At 47.2% G+C, this 17,590-nt stretch overlaps 1 protein-coding gene across 1 annotated transcript in view; it reads left to right on the forward strand.

The window, feature by feature from the left end:
• Window positions 1–17,590, forward strand: part of LOC109318265 (stabilin-1-like) — a 449,042-nt gene that overhangs the window by 408,353 nt on the left and 23,099 nt on the right. The window contains exons 26-28 of the mRNA XM_019547392.1: window positions 5,833–5,940; window positions 14,168–14,361; window positions 15,224–15,368. Coding sequence (XP_019402937.1) covers window positions 5,833–5,940; window positions 14,168–14,361; window positions 15,224–15,368 — 447 coding nt within the window. The remainder of the gene's footprint in view (window positions 1–5,832; window positions 5,941–14,167; window positions 14,362–15,223; window positions 15,369–17,590) is intronic.

Here is a 17,590-nt window from a genome sequence, read left to right on the forward strand (position 1 = left end):
CAGCCCAGCCTGGCTCCACAGACCTCTGCCAGCCTGGGCCCCACCAGTGCTGGCCCTGGGACATTGGTCCCAAGATGGTGACCAGGGGGTGGGGCACCTGTCAAGAGGCAGGGCTACCCATGCAGCCCTTGACAGCCTGCAGCTGTTAAGTCTGTTGCGGTGGGCAGAGGGGGAGGGAGGCAGATCAACACCCCCACAGGGAAGGAGGGATTGGGGTTGGGGCTGGGGCTGGGGCTGGGGCTGGGACAAGCTGCTGACCGGGGCGGGGGGGGCGGGGGATGTGGGCATGACCCCCTTCCACCCGCAGTGAGCTGCACCTGCATTGCCCGCCTTCCCACCTGGGCAAACGGCAGCAGGGCATAGCCCCTGCTCCCATCTCTGCTGCACCCACATCCTGTGGCCCTCCCACCCTGCTTCCTGAGTCCTGCAGCCCCCCTCCCCAGCTGGGCAGCTTGTTCCAGCCGCAGCCCCAATCCCTCCCTCCCCGGTGCCTCTGTCCTCCTCACTCCACCCACCACAACAGACTTATCATCTGGAGGCAGCTGTCTCCAGCAAGGTGAGGATTGCTGCCTCTTTAGTCTATGGCCGAATCTCTAAAGTGGCACCAAATTTTTTCTGAATTGATTCAGAGGCTTCTGATTCAATTCAGACCTTTTAAATTGTCTCCTGATTCAATTGGAATTCAGCCACCAAATTGGGTCAAATCTACTCTGAATCAAATCAGCTACCAAAGCTTTGCATGGCCCTAGTGTGCATGCTCTTCCTGCATTAGGGTTCTCTGACAAGCCTAAAGCAGGCAAGAGAACAAACTCATGCTGCACCCCTTCCCAGTCTGGCCCTCCCAGTGCCTTTCCTAGAAATAGAGACACGCAGCACAGTTCCACCTACCTTGTGCACATCTCTTTCCAGGAGATACTTTGTAGGATCAGACTGGGAGGGGCTGCAGCACAAGTAAGATATCCTGCCTCCTTTAGTCTTATCAGATAGCTGTAATGAAGCAGGAGAATGGGCACATGTTGTAGCCCTTCCCAGTCTGGTTGTGCAGCAGGCACACAGGGCAGTTTTACCTGGAGGCAGCAGCACCCAATTGCAAGTCACTGAAATAAGTTGAGGCAGCAGCAACAGTGGTTCTCAGTTCGGAGTCCCACCACGTTCAAAAAAGTGCCGTTACTCTGAAAAGGTTGAGAACCACTGATCTAACCTAATCAACAAGTTAGTGATTTGTTTGTAGTTAGCTCTGGTGATAAGAGATTTCCCATTTGACAAGGAATGAGTGAATATCAAAAGAGAATTTATTGCCAAAGCAATGGTATCATATGTAGCAAAGAGAATACTATTAATGTATTTACCAAACAGATGCCAAACATTGGGGATAAATCATCTGCCAAAATAAAGACTGTATTTTCTTGCATACAGTATGCCCTGGAATATAATAAGCATCTTATTTCTGAAAGGCAAAATGAAGAGAGAGAGAGAGATTTTTTGCAGAGTTATGACTGCACAGAGCAGGGCTAGAACCAAATCTTCAGGTGACATACCATCCCTTTCCTGCTTAACTAAAGCTCAAACCCTGGTACTGAAGACTGGTCTCTGTAGAGGGATCTATGCTTTTGGAAAGAACTAAAGAGTCTCCAGGGCTGTAAAATAGGAGGAGGGAAACCAGAAGTAGCTAAAATGCAGCAAAATTTCTCTAAGAAAATTTAGCTTGATTAATGAAACATCAGCACTATGAAAAAAAGAGAGACAATCATTAACACTTGAGGAGTGAAGAACAATGAGCCACTAAGTCAGCTGACTCCCTCAGCCTCCTGAATAGTAATGACACAACTGCTGCATTATAGACTATGAATCAAAGCAGGGTACTTCTATCCGGGCAGAAAATCAGATTCCCCACTTAATACATGCATCCTAATTTGAGGAGACTGATTTTGGGGTGGAACAGTGTGTGTTGTATGTGAGAAAATATGGTATGTCCCATAGGAATTAAAATAAAGAAAAAGATAATGAGAGATTTAAAGAGAAGTTCCTGGGGGGGGTGGGGAAGAGAGCAAAAGAAAAGATACCTCAAATCTAGGTGAAGCAAGGAACTAAACAAGAGCTGGAGGATCACCTGAGATTTCTAGCTGTTTGAAACGGAGGGATCAGTGGGAAACTGCTTCTGGTTAGAAGGGAACAGTAAGATGTTCTTGTTTACTGTTTTATGTATATCTTCAAAGCTAAAAACTTTTTCCGTATGTTTTACTGTCTTAAGTTAACAAGGCTGTTTTGGCTTTTTACTGTATAGTTGTCTGGCTTTAAGAGTGATTAGAGTAGTTGTCGGGATGGCAGACATTTTTTTTTGAAAAATCCAGGGAAAAATCCATTCTTAATGCATGACATTTTTTTTTCACCAAAGTATAAGTTCTGGTGGGGGTGTTGGTAAGACCCTTGCTAAGGGGAGAGGAATTTTTTAGGTGTAAGACACAATCAGAGCCCTTGTCACTGGCTGTTATCTCTGTTATTGCCATTCTCTGGAATTTGTTTTAAATTCATTAGTTAATCCAAAATTGCTCTTTGTTATTTTATAGCACCCAAGCATGATGCTAAAGTACGATTATTCTATTCTGCTTTGGTAATTTTAATGTGAAATTTTGTGTCTGGGTTATAGTTTAAGCCAGGAGTTTTCAACCTTTTTTAACAAGTGTACCCCTTCTATCTCAAAGTTTCAAGCTTATGTACCACTTCATATTTTTTTCTTGTTTTTAGTGTTACCAATTATGTGATATAAGGCAGGCTATACTAATTTACATTAAATGCATTATTAATATATGCATTAATTGTATGTAGTTTCATAGTTTCATAGTTGGTAGGGTCGTAAGGGACCTGAGCAGATCATCAAGTCCAACCCCCTGTCATGGCAGGAAACGGTACTGGGTCAAATGAACCTGGCCAGGTGTTCATCTAGCCTTCTTTTAAAGACCCCCAGGGTAGGAGCCAGCACCACTTCTCTTGGAAGTTGGTTCCAGATCCTAGCCGCCCTGACTGTGAAGTAGCACCTCCTAATGTCTAGCCTGAATCTACCCTCCACTAGCTTCTGTCCATTGTTTCTAGTCACTCCTGGGAGTGCTCTGGGGAACGGGGACTCCCCCAATACCTGCTGGTCCCCTCTGACTAGTTTGTAAACTGCCACTAGATCCCCCCTCAGCCTTCTCTTCTGGAGGCTGAACAGGTTCAGGTCCCATAGCCTCTTCCTGTAGGGCCTGCCCTGCTGACCCCTGATCATGCGGGTGGCCCTCCTTTGGACACTCTCCATGCTGTCCACATCCCTCCTGAAGTGCAGTGCCCAGAACTGGATGCAGTACTCCAGCTGCAGCCTGACCAGTGCCGCATAGAGGGGGAGAATCACCTCCTTGGACCTGCTCGAGATGCATCTGTGGATGCATGAGAAGGTGCAGTTGGCCTTCCTGACCTCATCCCCATATTGTTGGCCCATGTTCATTGTGGCGTCAGTGATGACTCCTAGGTCCTTTTCTGCCTTGGCACTGATGATAAGGGAGTTTCCCAGCCTGTAGGTATGGTGCTGGTTCTTCCTCCCCAGGTGCATTATGCTGGACATGTCAGTGTTGAACCCCATCCTATTCCCATCGGCCCACCCCTGTAACCTGTCTAGATCCGATTGCAGCCTATTCCCTCCTTCTAGCGTGCCCACTTCTCCCCACATCTTGGTGTCATCTGCAAATTTGAACAGGGTGTTTTTTACCCCCTCGTCCAAGTTGCTGATGAAGATGTTGAACAGTGCGGGCCCAAGGACCGAGCCCTGCAGAACCCCACTGCCCACATCCCTCCAGGTCAAATAAGACCCATCTACCACCGCTCTCTGGGTGCGGCCCACAAGCCAGTTAGTGATCCATCTAACTGTGTAGGCATCAACACCACAATCTCCTAGTTTTTTTTATGAGAATGGGGTTTGAGACCGTGTTGAGGGTCTTCCTAAAGTCCAGAAAGACTATATCCACTGTTACACCTGCATCTAATGATTTGGTGACCTGGTCATAAAAGGTCACCAGGTTGGTCTGACAAGATCTGCCCCTAATGAACCCATGACCTACCCCTAATGAACCCAGACTATATCATAGTCTGGCTGGTAAGTCTCTTGTAAGTGAAGGGGCATGAGGTGGGGGGCAGATTGAAGCCCCTTTGGTGAGAGAGGGAGTGGGGTAGGGCAGGGGCAGGTGCAGGCACTGTGCAGCTGGGCAGGGTGCGGGATGGAGCCACACATGGCTCACCTGGGGGGACTAGGGGGTGGCTCCCACCACTGCACACACCCCAGGAGGGCATGGGGGGGCATGTGCCTCAGATCTGCACGTGGGGTGAGGGCAGGCTGCCACTATGGGCTGGGGCTGGAGGGGTGCTGGGCTCTTCCTGGCAAGGGGTTTGGGTTGGGGATGCACTCAGGGTGGGTGGCAGTGGAACTGGGAGGGAGCTATTGGGTGGGGGCTGCAGCCACCCCAAAATATGGTGTAGCCCCCACTCCCAGCACCACTGCCACCAGTCCTGAGTGCAGCCCAGCCCAACCACCCACCAAGAAGAGCCTGGCACCATCCCAGTCCCAGTCCGCAGGAGCAGCCCACCTTTGCCCTGCATACATATCCAGGGGCACATGCCCCCCATGCCCTCCCAGGGTATCTGCATCAGCAGGACCTCCCTCCCCCCTGTGACCCCTGGACAAGTTGCTCAGGGCTCCACCCCACCTGTGCAGCACCTGCCGCTGTCCCAGCTCCACTCCCTCCCTCACCGCAGGGGTCTCAATCTGACCCCCTCACATTCCTTCCTTCACAACAGACTTTCCAGCCAGACCCAGCTGCTCTCCATGCTGCCGGACTGTGTTCCTGGCCACCTGCATGCTGTGCTGCGGCTGTGTGCATGCACGGGGCATTTATCGCCTACATTATCAGCCAAAAAAAGCCAACTGCTGATACAGTCAATTTTTCTTTTATCGGTTCAACTCTAGTAATTTTTTCTCATTCATTCTGCATACCCCCTATGACCTTTTTAAGTACCCCTAGGGGTACATGAACCCTCAGTTAACAACCACTGGTTTAAGCATTTGTTATTTTTGTAGCTAATTCTATGGAATTAAGATATTGGGGAAAGATTTGAGTGAAGTGAATGTGGAGTCTGAACAAACAGATTCTGAAGAGCTTATTCATGCACAGAGAACTACAGGGGAGAAGCCTTCATCTCTCTAAGTTGGGAATTCCTTGATCAATGAACCCAGATTTTCACCACTATCCCTTTCCTGGGCCCCAGTAATGCATGCTTAGATTGTTATGAGAATTACTGCACATCTGGTTTTGAAAATGCTTTGAAAAACTGACTCTTAAACACAGAGTTCTTGGAGATCTAGACAGTGCCATAAAAGATATGACAAAGAAAGAAAATATGATTAGAACAAATAATGAGGAACATATTGCAAATTAACCCTATAAGCTCTACTACCCAGCAGAGAGAGACAGGATTAGACAGTGAAGGAGTGGAAGGTCCCAGTGAGGCAAAGTCTGAAGGAAATATCTTTGAGAAGGAAGAGGAAGATGTACTAAAAGAAAGGACATTGTTTCAGGGGTCAAAATCACCTTGACAGACGGTATGAAAAAGGCAGTGGGATGAATGGACAGAGGGCATAACAAGATGTGGAATATAACCAGAGTTTGAGGTAGGAAATGACAGGAGATATAATCAGGAACAGATCTTTGCAGAGTTTTCAAAGAGGGTTAAGCATATATTACAGTTGTTGGAATGTATCTGCCTTCAGAGTAGAAGCTCTACTGACTTTTGTATTTGTTCTATATTTAGCTCTGATACCTGTGTGCTCCCCAGCTTGCCATCCCCAGGCTGTCTGCAAACTCAACAATGTCTGTGAATGCAGCCTACATTATGAAGGGGATGGAAGAACTTGCACAGGTATGGCTGAAACAGAAAACATAGGACACAACAGGATTCACTGGCTTCTGCCCTGACATGTTGGAGCTGGGTAGTCTCTAATTTTCTAACAAATGTAAAAATATTTCAGGTGGATTAAGACAAAATTGAGTTTGAAAAGACAAAGTTAAAAGTGGTAAATTATAACTTTGGGCTCCAGAGATCTGATCATCCTTGGGTGTGTCTACATATGATGGTATGTCACATAGCAATGTGCTATGTCAACATAGTGTCCACAAGGGTCTACACGTGACCAGCAACTACTTTAGCACTGTAGCCACGTGCTCCCCCATTAGAGCACACCACTATGGCAAAGTAGCTGCTAAATGTGCAGCACGCACAGCTGTGCACCATTAATCACGTAATCACTAAACCACATAAATCACAGCGCAGTAACAACAACACCATAGTGACACATGTAGACGTGCCCCTCATATAAGAGGACAATTCTTTCTCCTTTGAGTAACTGTCCACATATACTTTCTCACTGGTGTCTGTGCCTTATGCCCTGAACTTCAACCAGAGCAGTTTTTGCCTTAGTAGTATCGACAGAGTGATCTGTTTGTGCCCCTGCACTGAGGGATAAAGGATGATTCAAGCTTCCAGCTCCACAGGTCCTCCCAACCGCTTGGCTAGAAAGAGAACATTCCTTCAGAGTTCCTGACAATCTTTGACACTCAGAAATAATCCAAAATTCTTGTTTAAAGTATTCATTCAGCTCATGATGTAATCAGGGGAGGCACCTTTACTCCAGATCTACTCAGTCTCTGGGGTTCAAGCCATGTCCCTCCTGTGATGCCTTGAGATTGACCGTAAAAGGTGTCTGTACTGCCTGGGGGAGACCCACATCCTTGACTGTTTTTTTATCTGTTGAACATTCAAGCTGCAGATGAGAAGGGGCAGGCAGAATAAGCTTTGGCTCTTTCTCCAGGATAAATCCTTTGGCTCTGCCTCAGATCCAGGGTCATAGAATCCGAAGTCATAAGGTGGGAAGAGTTGTCTAGTCCAACACCTACACAAAGGCAGGCAGCGTTTATTCCCAGAAAAAAACAATTAGCATCTTCTTGAAAAAACTTCTGTAAAAAAACAGAATCCATAACTTCCTTAGGCAGCTTTTTCCATTATCCTTCTTTTCTGTTTTATTACTCTTCTTTTTACAAAGTTTTGTCTAAGATTTACTTGAAATTTGCTTTGCTGCAATTTAAACCCACTGCTTCATGCCCTGCTGTCTGTGGCAAGAGAGAACACTTCTCCCTCTTCTCCACAGCAGCCTTTCAAATATTTGAAAATTGTTGTCATATCCCCATTTAATCTCCTTTTCTCCAAACTAAACATACAGAGTTCTCTCAACTTTCCCTTCCTTTGTTGGCATTCTGACTCCTTTATCAACTTCATTATTTACTTCTGGATCTTCTCCAGTTTCTCTACATCCCTAAAATGCAGAACTTCACACAGCTATAGCCTAGCCATCCTCAGCATAGCACCATAGTCCTCTAGCACTGGGAGCCATTGTGAAACAGTATCCTCAACACCAACAGTATCACCACCTATACACCCATGCTGATCCAGGTCTAAAAGCAGACAGCACGTCAGAAACAAGCCTAAGAAACTCTCATCATCATGGCCATCGCAGTACTGAAAGAGGTGATCCCTTCAACTCAGGAAGAGTCTGCATGAGGAGGAAAAGACCTCTAAGACCTTTCAGCCTATATGGGTGACAGGAGAGGATCTTGAGGAACTATGACTTTAGCTCAGCACTTGGCCCCAAGGTTTCTTGGCCCTGAACGGTTTCTGTGGAAGCCCAGGGCGGCCCAGACCATGACGTAAACACTGCCCAGCACTGAGAATACAACTTAGAATATAAAAGTGAGGAAACACCTCCATGGAGCCACTCAGGGGTCATGATTTCTAAATCCCCAGTTAACCCGGGGCTTATGGCGTTGCCATACTTGTCTGCAAGGATTCAACTTGGACAGCGAACAAATGGCTCCATCCACACAGTACTCAGTGCCATTCTCCAGCAAAGTAGTCCATATCTGTAACCATGAACTACTTCATGGACCTTTAATGGACCTCTCAGCCCTAAAAGGCTCTCTGCCACTGGACCCTACACTGATGGCTCTGGTGGTACCATCTCTATGCCATCTGGCATGGGATGTCTTATCTTTAGAACAAGCTATGTCTTCCTAATCTGAAGGCCAGTCAAGATCCTCCTTAAACGCTGGATTACCAGTTTCTCCAGTCACTACAAACTGGACACTCACCGAGGCAATGGTGCCATGTAGACTGGCTAACAGACCCCACTACCTCAAAGCAGTGGCCTACACCAGTGGCCTACAATGGCTGTCCAGCTTCTAAGTGGATATGGACTACACCAGTGGGGGCCTCATAAGGCCACACCAACATAAGCCATGGGACACACACTGCATAGCCCCCACCCCCCATGCACCACATGCACAGGCTCGCGCCAGCCCCCAACCCCAGTCCCCATCCCTGTCCCTGTCCCCCTCTCGGTCCCCATCCCCACCTCACCTTGGGGAAGAGCCGCAGCCTGCCCTGCATGAGGAGTGAGGAGCTTACCTTCGGTAAGTGTCCCATGCCGGCCCTGGTGCCTCCGCCACACTCCACACCCAGAAACTTCCCAGGTGGGTGCACGGCCTTAGAAAGTTTGTGCGCAGCAAGATTTTCACTTGTGCACAGTTGTCCACACACATAACTTAGAGGGAACACTACCTCCAACTCAGGCTGGACAAACCCCAACCTGCAGCTTCTCCCCCTCCCTCATCCCTCCCTCCCTTCCTGCAGACCATTTGCCTCCTGTATTCATTTCCCTTTTCCTTGAAGTTAGAGACAGCATAAGACTCTAAAGTTGGAGGAACTGAGGATTAGGAAAGATACATAATTCTTTCTCTTCTTGATACCAGAAGAAGTGGGGTGACTGTACTTTCTGAAAGCTACTAAGGCAAAAAAGTTTCTAGTCAAAGCACACAGCATCAGACAAACCCACCTGTGAGAATAAGTATGTGGGTAACACATCTCAAAGAATGACAGTTTCTGATATATACATGTGTTTTCTTCAGAGACATCATAGTTGCAATTTGTTTGCCAACTGTTCTTTTTAATCATCCAAACACTTGTGGAATGACAGAGATTCTTTATAATTTAAATGGGATGATGTAATACATGCATTCAGTCATTACTTTATTTAGACTGGTCAGCCACAGACAGGCATCACATTTGTGACGAGAAGTACGAACAGTGAGCATACAGGTATTCAAGTGGCTTTTCACAGAAAAACAAGGTGGTTCCCCAAAGAATAGCTCTTTCCGGCAGCAGCTTGTCAGCAATGCAACAGTTTCCAGCACAGTGCATAATGCCTATCTAGTTACATGGCTTGCATGGGGCATGCCTTAGTTCTCCATCATCCCAAAAGGTCATGCTCCTCACACACATGGTTCCAGGGGACTCTTTTTTGTCTCGTACCAAAACCTACTGCCCCACAGAGGCCGAGCTAGGCTTACAGATTGCCTTGTGATCTCACTGCTCTGAACTGCTCAGCCTATCTTTCTTTGTGGACAAAATAAAGTCCTTCCTGCTGAACAAACAGGACCTCCTCCCAGACCCTACTGCCATGACAAAAATACCTATTTCTGCCAAGTCACTTCTGGCATTATCTCCAAGCCAGGCTACAAGAAGGGAAGGAAGCAGCTTTTGATCCAGGAACCTTTTTGTGAGGTGAAGCATATATGCTAGCTGCTATAGAAACAGACAAGTCACTACAGAAACCAAGGGTAGCAAGCAGAGGGCTGTTTCTGCCTGATTGGAGCCCTGTGGGGCAGTTGTACATCTGGGAATTGTTGATGCCATTGATGCACAGTGTTAGACCCCAACTCCATGCAGCACCCAACAACTAGGGAGACGATGATCCAGTTGCTCAGAGAGCAAACACCAGCACACATTGCTAGCAACAGCTTTATTCATAATGGAGACAGCTTCGGACTAGCTCCCAAAAAAACGGGGAGCCGCAGTGAACTTTCGTTTTTTTCCATATGTATACACCTTGGTTTATACTTATTAACAGTTACCCCACCCTTGTCTCTCTTTTGTTCCACCCTTAGTCTGCCTCTGTTTACTGTTTGTTTCATTAACATGGAATTACTTATGCTTTTCACTTATTGACAAGTCTTTTTGCTATTTGTGCATGCCTAAGACTTTGACTCCACTTCTTCGGTCACTGGGCAAACTTCAACCAAAACCCGGAAGCTTCTGGAGGCCTTTTCACCATCACCATTCACCTTTTCGCATATGTTTATCTTGGATTCTGTTACCAGTTATGTGTTGTCTTTCACATTCCAGTCTGTTTTTCAGTCCCATATTGTACCATCTCCACATTCCTAAGACTTCACCTCATTCGCTGCACACAGACTTACACAGACTCACTTGAAAATGGTTGACACAGTCAAGATGGTTACTTAGCATAAGCAAATGAATGGCTTAACAAAAGCATTCATAAGCAAAATCTGCTCTATCTCCTAATGATAGCCAGTGGTTTGCATCTGTTTCTTTTGCACAATGAGCTATATATCTTACAACACTACGACATTGTTAGGAAAATGCTAGCCTAAACACCTTGCAGTGTTACTTTTAATATATCATTCTGCCTTGTGGTTAGCAGCTTTGCTAGGCCACAGGTTACAGCCTTTTATTCAGCTGCAAATTCAGTGCTCCCCAAGATCCAAATATTGTCACCCTAACACATAGCAATAAACTACAGAGCTTATTGCTCCCAGGAAGCTCCTGGGCATGTGATTTACACATGTGTCTGGACCACAGCACATTGATCTGCATCACAGCAGCCCTGGGTAGCAGGGGGTCTAGGGCAGGGGTAGGCAAAGTATGGCCTGCAAGCTGGTTCCAGCCCACCAGGCCTTTCTATCCTGCTCACAGGGCCCCTAAAACATTTAGAAAATTCATATTTAGCTGCCCCTGGCTGCCTGTCAAAGATGACAGGAGGCAGGGGCAATAGGACACAGGGGAAGCCACAGCAGGCTCATACAACAGCAAGGCCCACCTGCCCCTCCCCCCCCCAGCTGGAAGCCCCTGCCTAGCAGGACTGGGGCTGTTCATGTGCCCCATGCTGAAGTGGGAAATTCAGGTAAGAGCACTGGGGCAGGGAGACAGGGAAGAACCACAGGTGATCATCCCAGTCCTCGAGGCTGGGCCAGCTCTTGCTGAGTCCCATGGTCCAGCCATACAGCTGGGAGCGACGTGGTGCAGAGAGGCTGGTGGGCGGACAGGAAAGTGGGGAAAGTGGCGGCAGGGGGAAATGGAAGCAAGCGGGTGTGCAGGAGCGTGGGACCCATGCCAGTGTCCCAGAGCCAATGCCAGCGGGGTAGCAGGAATGCAGGGCATGTGCTCACAGGGGTGTGGCCCTGGAACCCTGCTGCAGGCCCCATGCTCTCGTCTGGCTGTTGCTGCCTCCTGCGCACCTGCTTGCTTCCAGTCCCCCTGGCTCCAGCCCTGCAGTACAGGGAGGGACGAATGCACACAGCTCTAACCCTGCATGCCCTGTGCTCACCTGTCTAGGCTCAGTAGTGGCAGTGCAGGACAAACTGCTGCTCAGCATGGGGGAAAAGCGACCCATCCCCCTCACCATGGTCAGCGCTTCCTGGTGCAGCCACCCAGAGGCCATGCAGGGCTGTTCTGTGTCTCCGCCACATCACTGCTGCCTCTGGGCAGAACAGTGGTGGCAGTGGAGAGCAGGCACAGGCAGCCCTTGTGGGCTCTGAGCAGCTGCACCAGGGAGTGCCAGCAGTGGGAGAAGCTGCTTTTCCCCTGCACTGAGCAACAGTTTGTCCCATACTGCCACTCCTCAGCTTGGGCCGCAGCGCTGACTCCGGGCTCACCCACTGGGGCTGAGCAGTAGCAGCAGCAGCATTTGGGCAGAAACTGCTGCTTGGGGTGAAGGAAAGTGCCACCCCACCCCCCTTATCGCTGCCAGGCAGTGTTTGCTATGGCTGCCTGGAGCCCATGTCACGCTAGGCTGCAGTGCGGCTCCTTCACTGCCTCTTGTGAGCTGCCCAGTTAAGTTGCTCCACATGGCCACTGCTGCCATGCCAGGCAGCTCACAAGCAGTGGTGAAGGAGCCACACTGCAGCCTAGCACGGCACGGGCTCTGGGTGGCTGCAGCAAGCACTGCCTGGTGACAGCAAGGCAAGGGGGGCTTTTTTTCCATGCTTGAGCAGCAGTTTGTCCTGCACTGACACTACTCAGGCCAGATGGGCAAGCATGGGGAACACAGGGTCAGGGCTGCATGCGCTCATCCCTGCCTGTATCGTTGGGGCTGGGGCAGGGGGGACTGGGAGAGAGCAGATGCGCAGGAGCCAGTAACAGCTGGACAAGGGCACAGGGCCTGTGCCAATGTCCCAGGGCCAGTGCTGGCAGGGCCCAGAGTAGGGCAGCAGGGGCTCTATGGAGCCAGGGCAGCTCCCCTCTCTCCATGCTGGTGCAGTCCAGCCCAGTCCCATAGACCCCTGCCAGCCCACACCCTGCACTCCTGCCACCCTGCTCTCGGCCCCACTGGTGCTGGCCCTGAGACACCCGCGCAAGCCCTGCTCTTCTACATGCCTGCTTGTTTCCACTCGCCCCTGCCCCTGCTGTCACTTTCCCCATTTTCCTGCCCACTTGCCAGCCACTCTGCACCATGTGGTTCCCATACCCCCAATAACATACCCACATACATGCATCCCCACAAACCCCCCATATCCACTCCCCCACAGCTCCCCACAAACTCCACACCCAGCCATCCATCCCCCCGACACCCCTGCACACCCTATACAATATATAGGTAAGACTGCATTTTGAGCTATTATGGAATCACTTCTACATATACAGCACAAATGCACACAAATCAGGACAAAAAATATTTTAATTAAAATATATTATTATGGGTGTTTGATTTTTAGTATATAATTTGCTTTTTCCCCCTAAGATGGCAAATTCTGTTCCCCAAAGGGGTACTTCTAGGGGTAAGGGGAGGGACTTGCCCACCCCTGGTCTAGGGGGTCAGCCTGCCAGCCCAGGGCTGCTGGGATCAGGCTCAGTGTGCTGTGGAGAGGCTGGTGGGGGCACAAGGGTGCTTCAGTATGCAGCTAGCTGGCAGGCAGCTCCTGCACTGAAGCACTCTCATGCCCATTAGCCAGGGCAGCATTTACGCATGCGCTGCTAAGCACAAGAAAACTCCACAGCAGTGTAGAATTTGTTTTGTGTACACATGTAGACGCTAAGATGTTTATTAATAAGTCAGCTCTAGATGTGCCCCATATGTTCTTGCTGTGGGGACTGTGTACTGTAATTTCTAAAGGCCATGGCTAGGGCAGAGGAGTGTCCCAGTAGTCCTGTCCCCCCGTCTCCACCACAGTAGAGTGCTGGAGCCCTCCCCTTGCTCCCAGTCACCTGCAGGTTAAAGAGGCAAGGGAATAACAGTGCCAGCACCTGCTGGCTAGCAGGGACATCTCTCACATTGCCTCTCCCAGTGGAGATCCCGAGACTATGCAGCCAAGGACTCAGTCATGTATGTGGAAACTTCTGGAGACAGGGGACCTCACAAAGCATGCTGGGATTACAGCACACTGGCCTCCTTGCTGCAAAGTGCCAGCAGAACAGGCTCTTGCCCTGCCTTGAAGTGCTCCAGACAACCAAACATTTGAACACCTGCCTATGCACTTCCATGCTTTTGTAAAGCCACAAGTTCCTCAGAAATTCTTAGCACCATGAATGTTTGCCCATGGCCTAAATTTCTCAAAATTGCCTAAGACAGTATGATCTTCAATTCCCTCTCTGCTTTAATTTACATTTTTTCAATTTTAAACTACAGTGAATGCCATTAATAAATAACGCCAGGACCTGTAAAAACTTTAGTACAATATGCCCTGCAGTTAACGGATTCTAAATTTACTGTAAGATATTTATGTTGTACCACAGTAAATAGGTAGCCTTAATTGCACCCAATGTTGTGATTTTTGTTATTATGTAATTACAGTTTAGGATTTTTTTTTTTTAAAAGAGAGAATTTGTGGAGAAACCTAATGCATGCAGGACCCTTCTGAAGTCAAGCTTAAGTTCTGATCCTGATTAATAATGGCTCCAGAATTTGGGCACTTATAAAGTACTTTAAATTAAAGGGCTAAAAATGTCTTTCTTGCCTTAGTCATTGACCAGTGCCAGGATGACAATGGAGGATGCAGTGAGCATGCTAACTGCACTCAGATTGGAGTTGATGTCTCCTGCACTTGCTTACCTGACTACCAAGGAGATGGCTATGTCTGCAGCCCTATAGACAAATGTGCAGATGGCAGGAATGGCGGCTGCAGTGAACATGCCTTGTGCATCAGCACAGGGCCAGTAAGTATATCATAAGCTTCAAAGAACTGCTGACTTGGCTGTGCACATTTGTAGGAAAATGCACAAGAAGTGCCAGCACAGTGCATTGCCAGCAATTAATTGACACCCATGAACACAATTTCTAGTTGTTACTGCCTAGCCTTTCAGCACCACCAGTTCTCCAGTGCTGCAGAGCACCACTCTCATGTCTCTGTGCACCGTAATTGGAAGGTTTGAGACATCTGACTCCCTATTAAAGGGAATAGCCTTTTTTGTCCGTGTCACATTTCAGCATAACATCAGGTGATCTCTGCTTATAGAAAACTGCATCTCCTAAGAGTGCAGGAAACACTGAAACAGTTATCTGAGTAATCTGTCCTGCTGGAAGAACCTCTTGTGTGATAGTTGTGCAGCAGTTTTCCTTCATAGCGAAGGGAAGATTGAGAGATCTCTTTAATGTATTGTAACCTCTGTGCCATGATTCTATTTCCAAACATGTAGCAGTAGTGGTGGTTTTAGCTTTTCTTGTTACTTGTGGGTCATGCACTGCACAGCTCAAATATTCAGACTAGCCAACAGGGAACGAGCATGTCCCCTCACTGTGCAGGGCACTGTATTTGGAACATATTCCATCTGGTCACTTTTAAAATGGCTCATCCTGCTGCATCAGTAAGTACAGAGATTATTGTACAGACGTTACACCTCATTGGCTTTGTGAACTGTTCAATCTCTGTGTCCTGTCACATTCAAGCCCAGCCCAGGAGCTCAGGGTAGTTGATAGTCCTTATTACAGAACTAATCAGCATCCACTGGTGGAGTACAAGTTCACTGCACAAAATTAACCTTTAAACCATCCTGATACATGGGTTTCTTTGTGTTCTAGAATGCTTGCCGTTGTGAATGCAAAGCAGGTTATGTTGGGAATGGAATCCAGTGTCTGGAGGAAGCTGTCCCACCTGTAGACCGCTGCTTAGAGGAGAATGGAAACTGCCATCGTGATGCCATTTGCACTGACCTACACTTTCATGGTGCGAGTCCTTACTGAGACAGCTCAAATGTATTCAAATGTCTTCGGGGAGGCCAGAGTAGTTCTGGGAGCATTCCTCAATGCAGAACAAGATTTGTTGGTTGGAGTGAGAGAAAAGGCAGGGGGGCTGTTTCTTGTTTCCATAGAGAAAAATCTGCCACCATCCTCTTTATAATCTTCCTTCATATATGAAGACTGCTATCAAATCCACCTTCAGAATCCTCTTCTCAAGACTAAATAATTCCAGTTCTTCTAAACTTTCCTTGTAAGTCATGCTTCCTAGAGTTCTTATAATTTTTGTTGGTCCTGATGGACTCTTTCCAATTTGACTACTTCTTTCATCAAATGTGATACCCAAATTTAGGCACATTACTCCAGCTGAGGTCTCACCATTACTAAATCGAATGGAAGAGTCCCTTCCCCTGACACTCCTATTAGTACAACTCCATATGCTATTGCTTCTTTTTTCTTTTTCTTTTTTTCTTTTTGCAGCAGCAAGAGCATGCTGTTGACTTATAACCCCCAGATCCTTTTCTGCTGTACCAAAGCTTAGCCTGTCATCCCCCCATTTGTATGTATGTATTTGATTGCTCCATCCCAAATGCAGTAAAATGGAGTACTTTGCACTTGTTCTTTCTGAATTTTATTTGATTAATTTTGGACAATATTTCCAAGGTAATTTCTTGAATCCTAACCCTATCCTCCAAAGTAGCTGCAACTCCCTCCCAGCTTGATGTCTTCCACAAATATACTAAGTATGTCTCAGTCCTATCCTCCAAGTCCTTAATGAAGATATCAAATAGTACCAGACCCAGGACAAGACTAGTGGAGAACCTCACTTGAAACCTCTTCGTAATTAAATGTCAACCTATTGATGATTACACTTCGAGCATGATGATACAAATTCATGTATCTATCTTACAGCAGTTTTATCTAGACTGTTTATTTCCTTTGCTTATGAATGAGAACATCGTCAGAGAATGTGTCAAAAGCCTTGCTAAAGTCAAGTTATATAACATCCAACACTTTCCTTCCATCCACAAAGACTTTCACCTTATTGGAAAAAGAAATCAAGTTGGTTAAGCATGGCTTGCTCTTGATAAATCCAAAAAATCCCTTCATGATTGTGCCAGTGCCAGAGACAGTGGAGTGTCTTTATGACCCAGGTTCTACAAAAGAAACAACCCAAAATGCCCCATTGTCTCTAGCACTAGAATCATCACAGAGGGATGCTAATTCTACCCTATTTCTATAAGCCACTTGAGCTCTAGCTACTTGAAGAACATCTCAGATTTCTTCAAGAAACTAGGCTCTGTTGACAAGCTTCCAGGAAAAGCCATCATGGATGGCACACCTCTGTACACCAACATCTCTCATGAGGATGGATTATCAGCCATAGAGAACATTATACCTGATGATGGCATTGCTTCTGTTTCCATCACACTTGCCCACTTAGTCCTCACATGCAACTATTTCAGATTTGGAGACTCACTGTACTTACAAACAAAAGGCACTTAACCATGGGCATATACATGCCCCCCAATATGCCAATATATTTATGACAGATCTCGATGTCTGCTTTTTCTACAGCTGTTTTCTGATTCCCCTAACATACCTGTACATGAATGACATCAATAACATCTTCATTATGTGGACACATGAGAAGAAATCACTAGAAAAATTCTATCCCTCCGTCAAACTGACCCTTGAATAATCCACCCAGAAAAGGTGACTCCCCAGAGGAGTTTTCTATCTATTGACTCCTCTGTGAAATCCTATGAAATATGAACTTTCATTTCTACCCAGGAGAACTTTTACAATCTTTTCTCCAATGCCTGATGAAGGGTGCTTGTGCCCAAAAGCTTGCAATTAAAGATTTTATTTTTTGCAAAAATCTTCTTGGTCTAATAAAAGATATCATCTGTACTACGAGTCCTTAAGATTGCTGCTTCCACCCAGAAAATAAATTTCTTGAACATCACCAGCACATTGCATCCAAAACCAACCAACTACTGCAATTACCTTCATGCCACCAGCTTTCTTCCCTTAGGAAGAAACCACTACATCCATTTTCTGTAGCCAAGTTCTACATTACAACTATAATAAGCCCACTGACCGGGATGCATGGCCTAGGGATATGGAACAGTGCTTTCTACACTTACAGTGCAATCTAAAAAACATAGCCAACTCACATCAACGCAGCCAGACTCAGACCTCACTCCA

This window comes from Crocodylus porosus, unplaced genomic scaffold (genome assembly GCF_001723895.1).
Source record: "Crocodylus porosus isolate Cpor-Errol unplaced genomic scaffold, CroPor_comp1, whole genome shotgun sequence".
Lineage (NCBI taxonomy): Eukaryota > Metazoa > Chordata > Crocodylia > Crocodylidae > Crocodylus > Crocodylus porosus.